This window comes from Apostichopus japonicus, chromosome 5, assembly GCF_037975245.1.
Source record: "Apostichopus japonicus isolate 1M-3 chromosome 5, ASM3797524v1, whole genome shotgun sequence".
Classification (NCBI taxonomy): domain Eukaryota; kingdom Metazoa; phylum Echinodermata; class Holothuroidea; order Aspidochirotida; family Stichopodidae; genus Apostichopus; species Apostichopus japonicus.
In genome coordinates, this window is record NC_092565.1 from 21,847,811 (window position 1) to 21,868,596 (window position 20,786).

The window sequence follows — 20,786 nt, forward strand, 5'->3', positions numbered from 1 at the left end:
TGTAAGAGAGACGACAGAAACAACTTGTCTCTTGTTCAATAAGACGGAGTACAACATCTGATGACCGATTGCTTAAGACCAAATCTGCTAGATCCATGCAACTGCTGAATGACTGCAAGCGTACAACTTTCTTTCTTGTTTTTCATGAAAGGAGGGAATGGGGAGGGTTGTTGCCTAAAATTTCCACAAAGTGATAATAGTTCTCACGTAGGACTGTCAGTTTTATTGAGATAACTTGTACTTGGGTATCAGACAGAGATAGCTTCTAGTAAGCCCATCTCACAAAATGACAAAGAAGGAAGAAAAAAACCACAAGTTAGAATTCAGTAATTGCTATTCAGACATTCCATCAATCAAAGAGTTGATCCATTGTCTGATCTTTTACTTGTCAAGAAATTGACGAAACAAAATCAATTTTTACATATTGATGATTCTAAAGTGAGAAATTACAACTCCTTAAACCTCATACCCAACATTTTATCTGGCTTTGTACAATATCTTTTAAATTTTTCTCTCTTTACTTCTTGCATGAATTTTTGAAATGAACTGAATTCCCCGCTGTAACAAGGCACATGCAGTAAGGTCAAACAAGCATACACTTGGCATCCAATAGCAGAATTTAGCTGGTACCAGGAATGAAAATATATGGATAACAAATACCAATTTATCTAAGGTAAAGAAAGTCCCTTTATACGGTTCAAGATAAAGAGTGAATAATTTCAACAGGAGGAGGAAGAAGGAGTTTGTGTGAAAGGGTAAGAATTCAAAGGGTTTTCAAAATGAAACATTCAGCTTTGTGTTCCCAAAATTTGACCTGGCTGTTACATATATATATGCATATATATATATATATATATATATATATATATTCTATGCATGACCCTGTTCCCATCAGCCTCCAGAGATCAGTAATGTTTTCCTGTCAGAAACAAAACTGACCACAGAAATAAAGCCTCAAGTTTCTTATTTTTGTTATTTTTGTTTGTTTTTTAGATACTAAAGACAATGAAGGAGTAAAGGCAATTAGTACAGACAAGCCACCGTAAGATCCAGCAGACCATTTAAAGGGTTGCTACCAGAGTATTTGTTTAGGGAACAATGGGAGATGCTATCCACACCCTTCCTTTCATGGATAAAATCAAAGTTGTTGTCATGATATGAAGAAGTATTTACCATAAACGAAGCAGATGACATCATGCAATTGATTATAAGTAAACTAAATCATGCAAAAGCTGTAGCTTCCATGAGGTTAGCAACATTGAAGCAGATTAGCAAAAACATTTACTTGATAACATTGGAGCATTTAAAGGAACACATTATGCGATATGTATTACAGATATGCTTTGTAACAGCACTCAGTTAACATCACCTTAGAAAATGATTGAAAAATTTGTATATATTTGAAAGTAAAAAGTTTGTATCAGCAAGAACTGATAATGAACCAATCATTAGCATCAAGATTGAATGAATGCCATTCTCCTCCTCATCCCTATCTTCACAATCTCCTCTTCATACTTTTCATATTTTCTGAAGTTTAATTTCATGTTTTGACTCAATACGTTCCTTCAAAGGCACCAGCAACACAGACGAGATAGCACAACTGTATTCACTGCTGATTGCTGTCATAACCGTCACTCCTAAAACACTGCTACCGCAGACGAAAACAGACAGCATTCACAGAGGAAAGACGAAACGAGCAGAGCAGAGCAAAGCAAAGCAGAATGATGCAGACTGCAAAAGGTATCAGTAATCATAGAAGAGGCCTCTGAAGGGGGGGGGGGGGGGAACCCAAACGGGGAAGATCCATAAAGAGGTAAACCAACTCAAGGAAGATGAATTATTGATTAGAAAAAATGAAAAGTTCCAAATGCAAAAAATAAAAAAAAAATAAAAAAAAATAACAGGAATAGTGGAAATATATTAATAATTCTCTTTAAGTTATTAACTGGGGTGTAAGGAATAATTTGGCGTGCTACTGGTGTAATACAGGGTAAGGGGGAGAATGAGAGAACATTATGATGGAAGGTAATCTCACAGCAAAAGGAAAAAGAAAAACCCATGTAAACCATCAAAGTTAAACTGAAAAGATATATATATATTTTATTTTTCCAGAGATAAAGTTTTATATTTTTAAATATTTCAATGATGAATAGCTTATTGTCCACACGACTCCTGCGTCAATGAAACCAACTAAACAAATGATGCCACATAAAAGTGGCTAAGATTGATTCTATTCCAGTCAATATCTCCTCCTTTTCTCTGTAATTCGGGGGGGAAAAAAGTGTACTTTAACTGAGATTTTGTCTTCAATTGGAATATCATGCTTTTGAATGTATTTATTCCAATTTTGTGGTAATGATGTAATATTTCTTTGTTTCTACTTTATGTAAACAGAAACCAGTGCAAAAGTTAATAATTAAAAATACCAGAGAAAAGGTTCCCAACACCCACATCCACCTCTCCACACCAAAAAGGCAAAATGTTAAGAATCTCCAGAATCATTAGCACTCAGTACAAAGCCTGCGTTGTGGTAAATGTGGTATTAGATGAAATTCCAAAGGGATTCTCTGTGTAAAGAGCACACATGCACATGTTGAAATGTTGATTACTGCAATTGTGGATTGAGGCAAATATCAAATTAACCAGTTAATTGGATGAATAGAAAACACAGCAATAGATGATCCCAAATGGAGGGGGAGAGGGGGGGTGTTAAGATTCGTCACGACATGCTCATTGGTCAGTGGTGGCAGCAGGGGTCATTATACATCAGTTCTTAAACAAAAGCAGATACAGGGTTGACTTTATGAAAAAGGAGGGCATACAAGTTAGGGAGAAACAGGGAGGGGGGTAAGGGATAGCCCAAGTACTACAGTGAAAATTGAATATAGATATAATATGATACAATTAACCAGGTCTCCCATGAAGAACGGTAGCATTAACAACTCTGTAATTGCGACATACATTCATCTCAAATTTATAAGAGGATATGCTTTCAGCGACATACATCCATCTATGAATAAATTGTATAGAACACTGTCTAATTGTTTTTTGCTAGCTACAAGAAAAGAATGAAATTTCAAAACAAGGGATAAAGGTTTTATCAGTATATCAGTATGTGAAGATTTTATACCTTTTCATGATTATTACACAAAAATAGGCAAAAAAGGGGGGGGGGGGAGGGTAGTGATTGGTAATTGCCATTTTGGTGCACAATGTGCAGAGAGATACAAAATGTCAGAAAAACATGGAAAACTTTATGTTTAATGTGGCTTTGTAAACTGAACCAGATGCCCATTATGTGAATGTAACAGCACCCTAAGCTTCCTTCTTAGAAACTTTGCTAATCCATTCAAAGCTATCCACACTTGAAATGTCATATTGACAACTATAAAGCGGGGAAATGGAACAGATTTGTGCATCAAACTGAAACACAGTGGGTCACCTAGTTTTACTAAAACCACAATAAAAGTGTGTTAAAGATTATGTTGGCTACATCTGCAACCGACAGTAGCTACAAAAATTGTGTTATTGAATGCCTGAGCTATTACGTGACAAACTGGTAGCCATAGATTTTTAATATAATTTATTGTCATCTAAAGGGTCACTTTAAGTATATTAATCTAAAGATCTTCCCCTCTGATGTCAAGTGTGATATTGACAAACCAAACAAACAGTTCTTCATACATTTTCTGCCATGATAACTTAAAATAGTTCAAAATGAAAACACAAATTTCCTCTTTAAGGATACAATGCCCCTTTAACCACACAAGGATTTATGATGGTGACAAACATGATGAAACTAGCATCTTGGTTTGCTCTAATTCTGGTCAGATTGTTGGACAAAAAGTTTGAAAGGAAAATGGGAGTTTCATAACACGAACAGCAGACCCAAATTTTACAACATGATATCAAACCCTAACACTGAAAAGGGTGAGGAGTATAAGGAACTAAACCATTATCACTGTTCCCATCATCCTTTTTCCTTTCTTTTTTGGTGCAAAATTATGCTTTTCTCTACAATCATGGATTAGCAAATTGTCTCATCTTTAAATTCTCTTTCCTTGTTCAGTAGAATACAAAAAGAGACACTACCATCCATGTGATTCACTATCCCCTCCCCCCCCCCCCCCCCATCCCCTGTTTGAATATTTTAGAAAAATGGAGGTTTGTGTAGATGCAAAATGGTGCAGTATTTTGCAATTTTTGAAACAATGTAGAAGAGTTTCCAACTGTTTAGGTGAACTGCACATAGATGTTGTAAATTTAGGTACTGTAAACAAGGATTAGGATTTTTGGAATTTTTCTGTCTGTGGGGGAGGGGGGGGAGGAGGAGGAGAGGGTGGGGGAGCAAGTGCCCCTTGAATTAATTCCCCCAAAGTATATGTGGATGCAATCCTGCTGTTAGCATAGGAATGGGTTAGAATGCAGACACAACAACCAGTTGCTGTTTTTATATTCTTGTTGGTTTTCTTGACTTGAATCAATAAGGTAGTGTCCTGATGAAGCAATCATAACTTCAGCATCATAATGTTCTGCTTTGACACGTGTAGGTATCATACTTTGTTTTGAAGATAGGTGGTGTTTTCACATGCTTTTTAAGTTCTCTTTAACAAGTATCTGAGTATAGATTATCAAGCACAAAAGACAGCTAACATTGTCAGGTACCTCTCGAAATATAATGCTTCTATCAAGTTGTGTGTTACATTGTAACAATTTTGATATTACAATACAAACATTTCATATTTCACATATAATTATACATCCTTTAATCTAGCTAAGATATACACATGGTTAAAAACATCTGGTTGATCCTTGTTTTAGAGTTACAAATCATTTAGTACCACAAATTTAATGCAATGTTTAGTTTTTCATTTGTGACATTCCAAAGGTTTTACGCCTATCGTCATTCCTGGTCTAAATTTTGTTTTACGTACGACATCCTATTGTTCCTCTTATGGGTGGTGGAGTAAGTCGTTCCTCTGATGGGTCGAGTAAGATACCTCTCAATTATGCAAATGATATGCAAACGATATGCAAAAATACAGGTTTGATCATACAAAGAGTAAGACTGAGAAATGCAAAAGACCATGCCAAGGCTGGGGAAAACAAACCATGTCCATCATCATCGAGAGAACAAAATATTTACACTGCCACACCACTGACCAAAGGTTAAATGATAAAGGCGCAAGAGAGATGGTACGAAGATCTAGCATGTTCCCAAAATCGCCAGCTAATGAAAGGGTGCTACGATGACACATACTTAACGGTACTTGTCACTTACACGGCAGAAAGCCTCCCTTTTGTACAAGACTCCACGCGGACGTCTTTACACTGGCGGTACAGAAGCGTTGAGAGTGAGAATAGAGGCAGAAAAATTGGTAACATTGTCAAGAAATAATTTGTTCTTGATATGTAAAAGATGACGGAAAAGAGAATTCACTGTGCAACATACATGTTTACAGAAACTTGAGAAAAAAATATCTGTCAGCAATTCCTCTGCTCTTAATTAAAAACATTTATCAAGGGAAATCTGAGAAAATTTATTCTTTCTTACTTTCAATAGCAGCACTTGCACTGATTCAAAATTTTCATTGCATTAAAGAACAGGGGCCAAAAAAAAAAAAAAAAGTTCACTTCTGGATGGATTAAAAAGTAAAAGACATGTCCTAAAGATGAAGCATGGTGTTTCATTTTTTATACTTCTATTTCTGTCATCCCAGATTTAAAAAGAAACAAATTACAAATATCTTTACAATTATGAAAATGGCACTGCAAACTGAAAACATCACAACATACCAAATTTTATGTATGAAACCTGTGAATGATATGTAATGAGTATTATTTGGTAAAATAATGGGGAAAAAACATTTCAAAACGTTCCAAAAAGAAAAACCCCCAAAAAGTTACCCGTTTCGGAATTTGAAATGATCACGTGTGAAATGTTGGATGAGGGTCTTCAGGGTCACCCAAAGTGGTCCCCCCCCCAACTACCCGTTTCCTTCCCCCATTTTTCTCATTCTACTGGAGTCTTCCGAGGAGGTTTGTTAGTTTCTTTGCCTGTCATCTTCGATGAGTCAGTTTCACTCCAGCGTAATATATCTTTTTTTTTTACTCATATTGATTGATTCTAATGTTGATTTTTCTTTTTTTTTCATTGGCCATGAGAAAAACAGAGTGACCCAAAGAGAGAAATGAAGCCACATGAATGATGATGAGCTAGCACTAACACACAATACGTCTTCATGCATGCAGACCGAGAGGACAATTACCTTCAAGTACCTTTTTTGACACTATTTTTTGGAGTCTGAAGGCTTGTCGACGACCCTCTCGCCCACTCCGTTGCCAACAATTCCCACTCTACCCGATTCCTCGACACTCCGTCCAGAAGCGGTCTCATGCCCGGATTCATTTCTGCAAAGTTCTGAGGCAATGGCAAAGAGGAACACGCTAAAAGATAATAAGCTTCAGAGGTGAAGCGCATTTACTTACCAGAGGTGTTCCAGAGAAGGATGAACAAATGTGCAAATATGAAGCCAAAAAAACACAGGTTAAGGTTTTTTACATAAACATTACAAATGAACTTATGGAAATATTAACACAGCTGACAAATTGTTAGTCTGAATGGCTGAGGTTTTTTAAATGCATAGCCAAGTAATCCGTTAGGTGATTTAACAGCCAAACTTGTTGATACCAAAACAGGATTCTTGTAAACATTGTTAGCTGAATCTCGTTAGTTAATATCCTTATTATTATTATTATTATTGGGTAGGAAAATTTTATTTTCATATATTAACACACTTAAAACAAGGGACATAAAAAGGTAGAAAAAATGTAACAGTTAAAAAGACAAATTTGGGGAAACAGCTATAAAACATGCAAGTAAAACCACAAAGGATGAATACAAAAGTGAGTTTGTATATATATATATATATAGAAAAAAAAATACAGCAGAATTTTAAATAATCAAAGGAGGATAAAGAAATAAATCGTGCAAACCATCTGGGATATTGCCATCGGCCAGGGATTGCCAATTATAGCGGTTACGGTTGACACCATCAAGAAGAGGTGAACAGTCGGGCCATATGTCAGTGAACATCTAAAAGAGAGATGCACGGCGTTTGGGGTGAACAGGAAATAACGTGAGAGAGTATAATGGTGATGATGATGATGTAAGAAGATGTAAGTGCTAATCAGGCACGGATCAAGGGGGCCTTGTTGGGGGCTTGTAAACACCCTTTTCAACACCCACAAGAAAGTAAAAGTAGTTAAGCACAAACCTTTGCATTTGAACCTAATTATACACCTAATTTATAGCCTAAAATAGGCCTCAGGATTCACATTTCATGTTTAAAATGGTTAACTTTTTCTGGGAGAGGATCCCCCCCATACCCCTCCCTGGCTTGGGAATAACCTTCAACAGCCTACATTGCCAGCTTTTTAAAGTCCTGATCCGTCCCTGTAAATGTGAAGACAGTGATATAGTGACAGATACACCCGACACCTGCATTTAACAAAGTTCTGAGAATAAGCAAAGACAGAACATATCAACTAAATATAACACTATGTTAAAGATCAAGAGTATGTGCCCAGAAAACGGTGGCACTCTAAAAAATGCTACGACCCCCCAAAAAAAAAATTATTTAGAGAAATTAAACATATCTTTTGACATGGTGTAGCATGAAATTAGACTAAAAGAACAAGAAACTACCCAGAATATAGTAGCAAAGAGAAAATAATTTATCTTGGTCATTTTGGTAAGACTAACATAATGATTTATTCAAAAAACTGGTTCAAATAAATTTGACGTTACTTGCAACCGTCAGCCTAACTTGTCATGATACCACTACCAAGGATTATCATTCATCTATGTTGAAGGCTAGTACAATTACTAACGTTACTAACGTTACCCTGTACTAGTATACTAACAGTACTGCTGATATCGCAGCAGAATAATTTATACTTAATTCCAAAATACAAAAGGAGAACATAGCATTAGACACAGTACCTGAAAGAAACTTTAGCAACTTTTGTTTTGTTTTGAATGAAGGAGAGAAATTAACTACAAACTTTGATAGATTTAAATCTTCTCTTCGTCCTCAAACTTAAGCTCCATTTTGAAACTAACTTAGCATGTTATGAGGCGATTAAGCACAATAATAATAATGATAATAATCAGTGAGTAATTGTAGTTAGTTCATTACAATGGTTGTATAACTGATATGGTTATATGTAGTGACTATTAATGTCGTTCATGTATATAAATAACTACAATTTCCTTAACTGTTGTTACTCCCAGATAGAGGAAATTATTATTTTACTTTGAAATGTAACATCGCATCAATTTCTATAAGGCTAGCTACCTACCTACCAGGTGATTCCTAACACATGCTAACAATGCACTATATCCTATATATGGTTGCACACCTAAAGGTTAGACTAGTTTCCTCCTTTGGGTCCATTTTTGTCTACATGCACTTTCAATGTGACTTCCAAGCATTTCCACAGAGGGTGCTATCCTATCGGTCATACTGTGCGTAGTAGGTACTGTTCACAGATCTCTGAAGCAAAGTAACACTATCACGTGGAAGCACTCATCAACAAGCAAATTCCTTCCACTTGAACAGTCTGGCCGAATGAAAACGATGCTTTAGAAAACATATCTCAAGTTGCTTAAACAATTAGTTGGATCTGAAACACATCTCTTCTTCTTCTTCTATAATAATTATGAACCAAACTAGCGATCAACTCACCGTACCGCTGTGATCTGCAGTCAGAGACTGTAGCTTGTCAAGTTTCGCAGAACTTGGTAGGACCGATGCAACAGCGCTCTCTGTTTATTTTGGGCGTGGCTAGGGAGTTCCCTTTCTGGTACAGTGTTTTAAGTTAAGTACATCCTTCAAATTACCATACAGACAGATTTATTAATCCCCAAACAACAGTGAAAGGTCAATTAATTCCAATTATATGTGATCTAACAGGCCATGATATTTTATCATGGAACTTAGCTTTACCTTGCAAACACTCCTCAGAGGTTATAGTGTGTTTTAGAGTAATGAGGTTAAAGTAAGTTTCCTTGCTCAAATACTTTCAGGTATTTTAATTTTTGCAAAATGGGTTTAAGTTTTTAGTCATGACTTGTTATAATTGCATTAATTAAATAAGGTACTGTCCACCCTGTGACTTGTAGCAAGGTCTCTGCACTACCCCAACTTGTTCATATGTATAAATAGAACAACATCAAAGATTATATTCCAATCTAAAAAATTCTTGCCGAGACTATTTCTTCTCAAAATTACTATCATTTATCAATGAAAGTTCCAAAACAAAACCTATTTTTATATAATCTGGATATCTCAATATTTTTTTCTTCATCGTCTTAAATGATTTCACCAGTTCTTTTAGTGACTTTGTTTAACAATGATAGTTTTTTTTAGTAAATGGCAATTCAATTAATTGGAAATTCAATTAATTAATTCCTGTTCAATCATGACACCGTTGCCTATCAGTAGTGTTTTTCTCGTTTCAAGTCACAATATTTTTCAGAAATTTTCCTGCGAGAGAAACTGCAAGATGTCAGATCATGTTTGACTAAAAGGATTTCTCTGAAACCAAGAGAATCATCTTGATTTCTCTATCTGGAGATCATTCAGCGATAGTACTGGGTATGTGCAACACATCTTTGGACTACAACAGCATCAGATCCATGTTGAAATGCAGGTGAAATGGATCCCACTATATAGTGAATTACATGGATGACATGGAAAACTTCTTTTTCTCCTTCTTTTTTTTTTTAAATTTATTTTTCAAATTTGGAAAGACACACTTGCAAGGTTTTGCAAACCACTATCCCCTCGATTGTTGCGACTAAATCTTGCAGATAGACCCCAGTGGTTTACCAGCTGTGCACCACGGACGTAATTACATCAGTGTTACTTCTATGCGCACTACAACACTTGCTTCCATCAGAGACTTCATCAGGATGAGATGTGACCCACTTTCATGTCTGTTTAAACATCCTACCTACTCTTCTGGGAATCCAAGCAGCATGTCCCTCCCTCATTCAGCAAAGTGCAGCTTACCATAACATCATCGTTTGTATTCCGAGGCAAAGATAGTGTGTCGCTTTCACTATTTTACACTAATAATACAAAATGTACGTCGGTGTAAAAATGAGACAAATGGGTTGACATGCACTGGACTAACATGTAACCTTCATCAATCATGCTAGAAATAGAGGGCGACAGTGTAAAGTGCAAGGGGTGATGGGGTGTCATGCAAACCACAATCGACATGGGTGACTAGAGGACCAAATCAAACTTGATTACAACATCACACAGTCTGACCAAAAAGTCAGAAAAGACTGATATCCTAGGTCTTTCTAGACTTCACCTTCCGTACTTCATCTCTACCTCTCTTGTGTCCTTCAAATCTACTATGAAAACTCATCTGTTTCCAGAACTTAACGACTTCAAATTGACTTATTACCTTTGGCTCTAGCAAATGATATTCCAGGGACCTGTCTGGTCAGCATTTTCTAAGCTTTATGTAGTCCCTCAGAGAAACAGAACCTTCCACCCCACCCCCCCCCAGCACCTTTCTGATATTTTTAGTTTTTATAGTTTCTCTTGAGGGGGAGAAAAGAGGAAAAGATGAGAAAATGGTGACCAATACTATAATATGAGTTTGATACCTAGATAAAAGTTTGTTGATAGTTTTCAGTTTGACAAAGTCTAGCAGAGCCACTTGAGAAAGAACTATATCCAGCCGTTTCGAATACTCAGTGGTTAAGAACCTGCTGGACATGACTCACCTTGTAGACTGGCATACAAATAGCATCAATAAAACCAACTTGCATCTTCGGTAACTCATCCTTCTTCTTTCTGTCCATCATTGCCTTGGTGTGGAGACAAAAAGAGATATATGATTTGACTCATTACAGATACTTACATGGTCAGAATCTATCTTCAACATCTACATAGTTTTATGAAGTAGACGCTTGACATTATTGGAAGTAATCTTGACTGGGTTAATAGTTATTCAGTGCACAGATTCTTGCAGTCATTCAAATGTTTTATATGTTGTGTTTATTCTTTTATCAGCACTCTTTCTCTACCAACATTTCAAAGTTTAGTATTAACATTACCTGAGCTACTGTGGGCTTCCAAGTACACATCGTTTATAAATAAGGGTATTGGGGATGTTCAGGCACCGCCTGTATCAACAGAGGGACACTGTCATAAATGAGTGGAGTTAATGGAGCTAATGGGGATGTGGGGAGGGGGAGGAGAGAAAAGAAGTGGGGATAGGGTCACTCACAATAGGTTCCTCTTGTAGTTGTTGTCGCTCCATATCCCCTTGTTCAAAGAATTCACTAAAGACCAACTCAGCAACATCCCTCTGGATCTCCCAGGGTTTTGCGATGGCAGAAACATCACAGGCGGTCATCATCATACCCCTGGTGAAAGAACACAACAACGTCAACGATGGTGAATAACAGAGGCCTGCAGCTGTATCACATATGCAGGACACCAATTTACATTCCATATTCTTATATTAATAGAAATGTCCTGAAAAAAAGATTCACAACACAAGAAAATATCCATTTTTATAATTGACCTTCAAAACATTGTCTCAGCCACATTCCTCACTCCTCCCTGTGTATAATTTTCTTTCATAGTAAGTCAATCAATAGCTCCTGAAAATTACACTTCTTTAATAGGATAACTACTTATATGGAAGACAGTCACTCTAAACTAAAAATAGATGACATTGAACATGAAGCAACATGAGAGCGAGATATTTTAAATCACAGCATAATTGCACAATTGGCTGCTGTAGAGTTATGCAATGTTGCCATTTATATAAAATCTACACAAATTTTACCAGTTATACAACTTTCACTATTTAACAAATTCTGTGGAACATTATATATATATATATATATTGTCTTTGTTAAGGCCAGTGATGTGAGACATAATACAAAAGATCCAATCGATTTCTTTATGTTCACGTTCAGTTACAGATTTGAAGTTCCAGGCAACTTCGATTGGATCTTTCGTATTAAGTTACAGTTTGCACAAAGAAGAATGTGAGTGTTAGTGATATTTCTAAAGATATTCCATTTTGCAAGATATTCAGCATTTTAAAATATGCCAAATATCCAGAATGCCCCTCTAATGCCAACTTGATGATGACATTGGCTCCTTAGTGCATACCTTCATGTTAATATAAATCTATTGTTCTATAAATTCTAATAACTCAACAAAAACAGGTTCTTTTAACTTCCTTGAACAATGGAGAATCTTTGAATGACATTTCACACCATTTATCTATGACAAAGTTATCATCTATGTATTGTGATACTGTTATTTGGGGAAAGAAAGTCTTAGGTCTTCCTATCTGGTTTTGCTTTGTATCTGATGAACACCGACCTAGTGTAAGACTATTAAAAGTAGACTAGCCACTTTAATTGATAAGCCTCAGATGTTTAATCAGTTGATTCTTAAAACTTAAAAATGTCAAAAAGAACCTGGACTGAGAGTAGGGATTTCTCAGAAGTCTACAAGAAATCAAAAACCAAATTTACCTCAATAAATCCTTTTCTTCATTTTTCTGAAATTGTCTCTCCCCTTGTTCAATAAGTTTGAAAAAATTGTTTCTCTTTCTGCAACAAATATAAGAAATTTAATCCAATGTTATACAAAATAGATGAAACAATAAAGGATGATAAAGAAAGTAAGAAAAACAAAAAAATAACAAGAATGAAATTACTGGAGGAGCTAGGATGCTCCTGTACCAACAAACTCCTTCAATCTCCATCGGTTCTAAATACAAGAATTAGGAGTAAAAGTAATGGTTGGAACTCTTTCCTTGAACTATGCATTCATCACTAGAGAAAATGTATGCATATTGAAAGTGAAGGAAGCTATCAAATAATCTATCAAATAATTAAATCAAATTATTAAATAATCTATCAAATAATCAAATAATGTAAAGATTACAGAAGGAAAGTTGATCAACCTTAGCAATCTAGGCTTGGGATGATGACTCTCATTGTTATTTTTTATAAAGTATTTCACAAAACTTGTTCCAGCAAATAAATTAAACTTTACTGGTTGTTATTAGGGGAAAATTAGGCATATTAGGCAATCCAAGATCTCCATGTGTATTATGAGTTTATGAAAATAAAGTTTGTGATCTAATTAACTGAACCTCTTGAGACAAATGTGTAATTGGGGAGCTAACCAAACCTAGTGCAAGTTTTCTGAAAGTTGACCAAAGAAAGAAAATTTAAGTGTATAATTTCTTTTCATCAGTTGGTACTCTTTTGTAAAAGTTCTAATAGCAGTTTCTAGGTCTGCTTAATACTGTACAATATTCTTAAAGGGGTTTACTATAGGCACAGCTCATCACTTAAAGGGGTTGACTATTGGTACTATAAGTAGGATTCATCCAGCCAGTTGGAACAATTTCCTAATGCTTATACCACCCTATACTGTCCTCCCAATTTCATGCTTGAAAGCACTCCTACTGGCAGTATCAACAGTTCCTAACCTTTATATGACAGAAACAATGATATTCATACTGCTCATACTCAGGGGAGGGGGGCGAAGGGGGAAACCGCCCCCCTTGAGCATATTTTTTTTTGTTTTTTGGTATGTTTCTATGATATCACTAGTAATTTCAAGCTTAGATGCAACCTACAAGGCCTGGGAAGTGCCATTTCCAGCGATCTGGGAGGCATTTTCAGCCAAACTCATGGTGGAGCTATGCTTAGATAATTTTCAATGCAGAATCTACGGCTCTGATAGTTTGCCTACAGGTTCGCCCCTCCCTTGGCAAATTCCTGGCTACGCGCCTGCTCATACTGCCAGTATGAGTGCTTTGAAGCGGGACATGGAAAGTACAGTATAGAAAAACAATTCTCCTACGTAGGTGATTCGTCACATCTGAATACTGAATAATCTTATCAAAACTCACTTGAAGTAAATGGCTAAATCTGTGGACAAAATGGCACTCTCTAGTACTTGTATGACCTCTCTGTACTCCTCAGGTGACAAGGCTTGGAAGATGTTATTGCCCTGAGTTGCAAGAGAAACAGAAACTGAATCATAGACTTGTAGACATATTTTTGGGTCAGTGACATTCTGGGAAAGTTCATAAATTGTTGAGGTGCAATGTCTTTACACATCACACGCTGCCGTCCTGTAACTAGAGGGATTGGAAGATATGGAAAATTGACTGAATCCCCCCCAATTGAAAATTAAGAAAATATACAAATTGGATCAAAAGAAGTTTAGAGTTACTGTTTGAAGGTGATCATACAGTTCATTAAGACTGATGTACCTCACTACTGAGGATCAATAAACAGTTATGACAACCATGTCTCACAATATGGCTGATGATACAATTAATGTAGACTACATGTAGACAGGAATGCTAGCTCAGTGGTCAATGCGGGTGCCTTTCAATCGTAAGTTCGAGTCACTCCAAGCTTAATGTATGTCGTCCAGTTACAGAGTTGTTGACAATTCATAATTGGACTTTAAATATGAATCTAAGAGACTGACTTCGGTCAGCTTGCGGCTTTGATAAGCCAATGATGGCTTCTTCGCGAGTTCCTGCTTGAAGGAGGATCTAAAATACATACATACATACACACATACATACACACTACCAAACCTCATTATTGAGGATCAATAAACGATAGTTAACAACCACACCTCATAATAAGACTGATGATCCAATTTATTAAGACTGATGTACCTCACAATTGAGGATGAATAAACAAATAGTTATGACAACCATATCTCGCAATAAGGCTCACTTCTGAGGATCAATACACAAATAGTTATGACAAAGATATCTTGCAAGAGAAAAACTGATGAGACAATTAATGTAGACTAAACCTCACTATTGAGGATCATATAAAGATGTCATAATGAAAACCTCACAATAAGACTGATGATACAATGAAGACTATCATACCTCACTATTGAGGATCACATAAAGATATGATAATGAAAACCTCACAATAAGACTGATGATACAATGAAGACTATCATACCTCACTATTGAGGATCACATAAAGATATAATAATGAAAACCTCATAATAAGACTGATGATACAATGAAGACTATCATACCTCACTATTGAGGATCATATGAAGATGTGATATTGAAAACCTCACAATAAGACTTGATGATACAATGAAGACTATCATACCTCACTATTGAGGATCATATAAAGTTATAATATTGAAAACCTCACAATAAGACTTGATGATACAATGAAGACTATCATACCTCACTATTGAGGATCATATAAACATATGATCATGAAAACCTCACAATAAGACTGATGATACAATGAAGACTATCATACCTCACTATTGAGGATCATATAAACATATGATCATGAAAACCTCACAATAAGACTGATGATACAATGAAGACTATCATACCTCACTATTGAGGATCATATAAACATATGATCATGAAAACCTCACAATAAGACTGATGATACAATGAAGACTATCATACCTCACTATTGAGGATCATAATACTATGATCAAAATGATGATGTTCCATCGTTGAGGTACTGTAGAGCAATGCCAGAGGGGAAGCAGTTCTGAAAAGACAAAACATTTTCATTTGTTGAGAGCAAAATCAATTTAATACAAACTACTCAAAAATAAGAGGGGGAGGGTGGGGGGAGGGTGGAGGCAGCTCTTTCCTTAAAAAGCTATTCACCATAGATCCACATATTTTGCTACAGAAAATGAGGTAAACCTGAATTTCTTCAAGAGGGGTAGGGTAAATCAATGGTACCAGGAGTGATAAGTTTAGAAGAAAGAAATTGAATTTTTACATCAACACCACATTTAAATAAAAAAACTGAAATGGTTGTACCCATCCAGATCATTCACTGACGTTGAGGTTTCTTAAATTTGAAACTTAATTGCCTCAAAAGAAAACATGCTTGGTTGAGGTAGTAAATCCAGCTCACATAACCACATTCACTGTATTGATTGCAGTTTCATGGTGACAATGCATGATAACAACTAAAGTATTGAAATATCAAATGTGTGTTTTAATCAGTCACCATAAACAGAACCTCCAATTGCTCAAAGCATGAAACATTGGACGTTAGGACTAGCAAAGAACAGATCATGTCCTGTGATCAAAAGAGGAAAGGCAAAAACCCCTCTATATTCTTAATGGGTTTTGCATGTTCTTGTTTTACCAATTAAAAACTAAGTCAACATTGAGTTTCTATGCGGAACAACTGCATGCTACGTCATGATTCAGAAATAGCGCCCTCTACTATACTACTTAAGCATTCTCTTTTGTTTTTTTGGGGAGGTTACTACTTTTTAGGGGGGGGGCAGGGGAAGGAGGTGGGTACAGTAGTTCCTATCTATAAAATACCAAATGATAATGTTGTGCATCTTCACCCAAATCAAGTCAAAAGGATAGATAACAAATTAGTTCCGATACAACTATTTCAAGAACATACTTTGTTTGGAATGTGTTGTTAGTTCCTCTGTGGTCAAGGTCGTGGCAGAGGCAGGCGACCAACAATCCAAGCATCTCCAGAGGATGAAGTAATGGTTGAATGCCACCCACCTATTTGGAGAAGAAATAATAATAATGCAATTTAAACAATTGGTGAAGTGCAAGGGTGGATAAAGGGATTGAGGCCTGGGCCCCATCATCTGAAATGTTTTTGGAACTTTCAGCTTAAGTGGCACACAAATATTTGTTTCCAACAAGGTACTTAGCACGTTAAAGGCACCCGCATTTCCAATACTTTTACTGGTTTTTCGTCTGTACAGCTAATTCGGTAGCAATTTTGGTACAGAATTACCAGTAACTTCTCTCCCGGGCCTCCTCTTCCAGTAACTCTGGGAATCCGCCAGTGCATTTTGCTAAGTAAGTGTATAATCACTATGCATGAGGAGGGATCTTGACTGGATCATTCCCACACTTTAATTTCATCGTTAAGACAGGAATCACATCATAATATCATCGTTAAGACAGGAATCTCATAAGCTGTTGCCACATTACTCGTGCATAAGATAAACGCTGCATTACCAAGAGATGCTTTATCTTTGGGAGGCATGTTAACTCAGGTCTGGTGTTTAAATTTATGCACCTCAATGAAGGAGGTGAATAATACATTTTTAAACACCAATGTTGTTTATGAACAGCTGTGGGCAATTTCTGCTTTATGGAGCAAATACATTAAGTTCAGTGTAACTATTAATTACAGCTTGCTACTATGTATTTGCACAACATAAAGTTTTAACTGCCACAAACATCAGAGGGCACATCTTATTTGTGTAGTAGTCTTGCAGTTCAACTTGCAGGTAAAACTGATATCATCGAAACAGCCAATTTTTTTTTATTTAATAAGGTTTACACCCAGAAAACGAAATACAATGTTTGGATGAAATGTTGTATGTAAAGTGAGGACCTTCATTTTGCCAATCCCTCTGTTCGAACCCATCATCCAGAAAAGTCCCTATAAAAAGTTATTATCTCATACAGGAATAAATGTGCTCTTTAAAGAGAATTAACAATTATGTAAAAGGGTAATTCTCTACCAACCCTACAGGCTGTTGGTATTAATATCATCCACCGTTTATTTTTTATTGAAGTTGGTTTGTATAGATATATAGTGCATATCTCTACTTCATCACATACTATGGCACACTGTCTAGGCCAATTTTGATCTTCCCCTCTTCAATCTCATGTTGTAAAATGAATTTTTAAGGCCTAAAACATAAATTCTCCAGAGTAACACCTTCTTCCTTCATAGTACTTTGCTTACCAATGATCCAGGTTTCACTCAGATATATATTGAAAATAAATCTTACCACCCCCAGAGATGATACATTTTTCTGTTATTTTTTCGGTTTAATTATTCAAGCAGTAGATAACAAAAACAATAATTCTAACACCTTGGCGTAATGCTGCATTAGGTTGCAAGAGCTATGCGGTGAGCTCAGCTCTGCAGCCGAGAGGCCAAAACAGCACAACATTATTCAAGTGATGTGTGAGACGGGGAAACTGAGCTGTCACAGCGGCAGGATTTTTGATGAAGTTCACAAATTTATGGAGACAAATAGCAGTCACATTTTAGGATATTACATTTCAAGAGTAGGCCACTTTACTCTGGAAACTCAATAAGGCTGCCTCTAAGCAATGCTTCAAACTCTCCTCTCTCTTTCCCTCCAGTCAATAAAAACCAGCTATAAATTTTTCCTCCTCAAAATTAAACACATCTACGCCTGCATTCATGAAGAGCTCTCTTTATATCTACTGGTGTCGGCAGAACAGGAATGCTATCCATCAAGCAGCAGGGGGGGGGGGGGGTGGGAGGAGGTTGTGACAGCTTTAAAGACATCACTGTCGCACCCGGTGATCGTCAAAGATCCAGTACCGTGAGACTAGCAGTCATCGTCGTTCCCGAGCAACTTTGAGTTTTTTGCCCGCGGCTTTTGCAGTAAATTTCTTAATAACTGACAAGGCTGGAACAGCTATTCCACTTAAGGAGAAATTTATTCAGTCAATGATCAACCTGTTATTATCTTTACTCTGCCATATTTTTAGTGGAGATTAAATGACATGCTTCATACTATTCAAAAACATATTTACTGGCAGAACATTTTCCTTTCTAGCGAAGGGACTCAAAATATCAGATATTTCTATTCAAAGGGAAGAGCATATAATTCACGACAATGATGGAGAAAACGGCAAACCAGACAGAAACGTAGATAAACATTAAAGATAGATAAAATGGTATTTGTGTTCACACAGAAACAACTGTACACAATTTCAACATGCCATTGGAAAAGTAATACTAAGAGGAGGCGCCGGGTGGAAATGGAATGGAATAGAGAAGAACGAATAAAGCTTAATACTTCTACCCGCAGAAAGACAATATTCTCATAAACCAACTCAGTGTAATCTAAAGACACACAGCTTATGAAATGGATGTAAAAATATTGATAACATTATTGTGGCCTTGTCATTGGATTATCATAACCAGGAAGTCTTTCCTATTTTGCATGGAGATGGTCGTGACAAAATATCAATACAACTTATTTGATGTCAACAAATTTGTTGCACCATAGCATCAACTTACACCTGTGAGGTTAATTTTAAACACAAAATATCGTAAATGTTATAAATAAAAGACAATATCATGTACCAATAGAGAAATATTTCTTGTTACTTCCATGTACAATTCCATGATACATGAATGTGAGTGAGGTGTGGGGAAAGATTATGTTGTTGGTAACTGATGATAGATGGGTTGAAAGATGTGGCTGACATACACAAGTTGTACACTGTGTACATATATGTGTATATACTATTTGGAATGCATATTATACAATTTAATACTTTCACAATAAAATTTACACATAGAATTTGCATGCACCAGTCAGAAAATCAACAGAAGAATTAAAAGCTTTTGTGGATGTGCATGTAGCGTTAGTGTAAGGAATGACCCAATGACTATTCTTTTTGCACTTTTCCAGCAGACAAAAGTCTGTTCATTTTTAGGTCAAGTAACTCAACTGTCATGAAGAGAAGTCCGCGACTAAATCGGTGATCGTTCCTTTTTACACCTTAAAGGAGACCCTGACACACACCCTTAAATTGACAACTGACGTTTATCTGCAAACATTTCTACAAATTTCACGATTAACATGAGAATTTGCTTTCATTCAATTAGTTCCTAAAAGGAGGTGGGATAACTGATAAGATAAAGTTACTTCGTTTTAAGCAGTGATGCAGAAGTTACATGTTTAGATGTTTCATTTCAAGCGTGACAGTTTCTACCATTTCTTAAATACATCCAAACTTCAGTTGCTGTTGTTGATTGTAATCAACACACCACTGGCTGTGTTTTCTTCACAGCCTGCAAGAAATACAAATGCCATTAACTGCACGATCATCGAAATTACCATGTGTATTGGTATGAAGCCACTGAAATGCTTGACGTGTCGACAGGCAAAATTATATATCAGTGATGGGAGAGGCTATCCTTGCCCAAATAAACTGAGTTGACTTAAATTCCATGAACTCCCGACAAGCAACTCACAGGATCTCAAAGCCCTGGCAAACATTTCTTACCTTAATGAGTGAAAACATTGTTTGTGCAACATTGAACGCATGTCTCCAGTTGTGATAGATAACAGGCCTGTAGTTCTTCCTGACGCTCAAGAGCCAACGACATAGAACCTTTGGGGAAATGTACAGGAATTTAATTTACTTCAAAATTAATTTTCACATTTGTAAGTCAATACAGATGTTTGGTAAACAAAATAACAATTTAAGTACATATCGTGAGAACTATGAGAAAGTAAAAACAGACCAAAACAGACAGGAAGAAAATTTAAACAAAAAGAAATATATATATATTTGAAAATAGTACTGGTGGAGGCTGGAAGTTTTTTCAATGTTCTGGATTTTCAAACTCACTACGATTTCAATTCTATATATATATATATAGATGTATGTATAGTATGAAGCAATGCTGAATAAACCTTCAAAATGACAACAACTTTTTGCACAAAGAGGTGTCAGGCTATTTTATAAGCTCCTGAGACTACTAGCTGAAAAAATTCTAAAAGGGAAATTTTGCCAAATATAACAGCGGTAGTTGATCAAAAATTAATTTACCATATTTTGTTCTACATAAATCATGATATTAACTATATCAATGGATTAACTGATGAGTATCTGCCAGTTTTGTTACTATAAAACAACCT

The 20,786-nt window shown here is 36.1% G+C and overlaps 1 protein-coding gene across 13 annotated transcripts in view; it reads right to left on the bottom strand.

Moving 5' to 3' along the window:
• Positions 1-20,786, bottom strand: part of LOC139968050 (cGMP-specific 3',5'-cyclic phosphodiesterase-like) — a 184,420-nt gene that overhangs the window by 5,957 nt on the left and 157,677 nt on the right. For 2 of the 13 annotated variants that reach the window (XM_071972364.1, XM_071972367.1), the window contains 8 exons: positions 20,149-20,256; positions 16,520-16,629; positions 15,544-15,631; positions 13,981-14,081; positions 12,587-12,664; positions 11,317-11,455; positions 10,811-10,894; positions 6,280-6,421 (listed from right to left, as the gene is read on the bottom strand). In XM_071972364.1, coding sequence (XP_071828465.1) covers positions 6,280-6,421; positions 10,811-10,894; positions 11,317-11,455; positions 12,587-12,664; positions 13,981-14,081; positions 15,544-15,631; positions 16,520-16,629; positions 20,149-20,256 — 850 coding nt within the window. The other 11 variants (XR_011793214.1, XR_011793212.1, XR_011793213.1 and 8 more) reach the window with 11 other exon arrangements.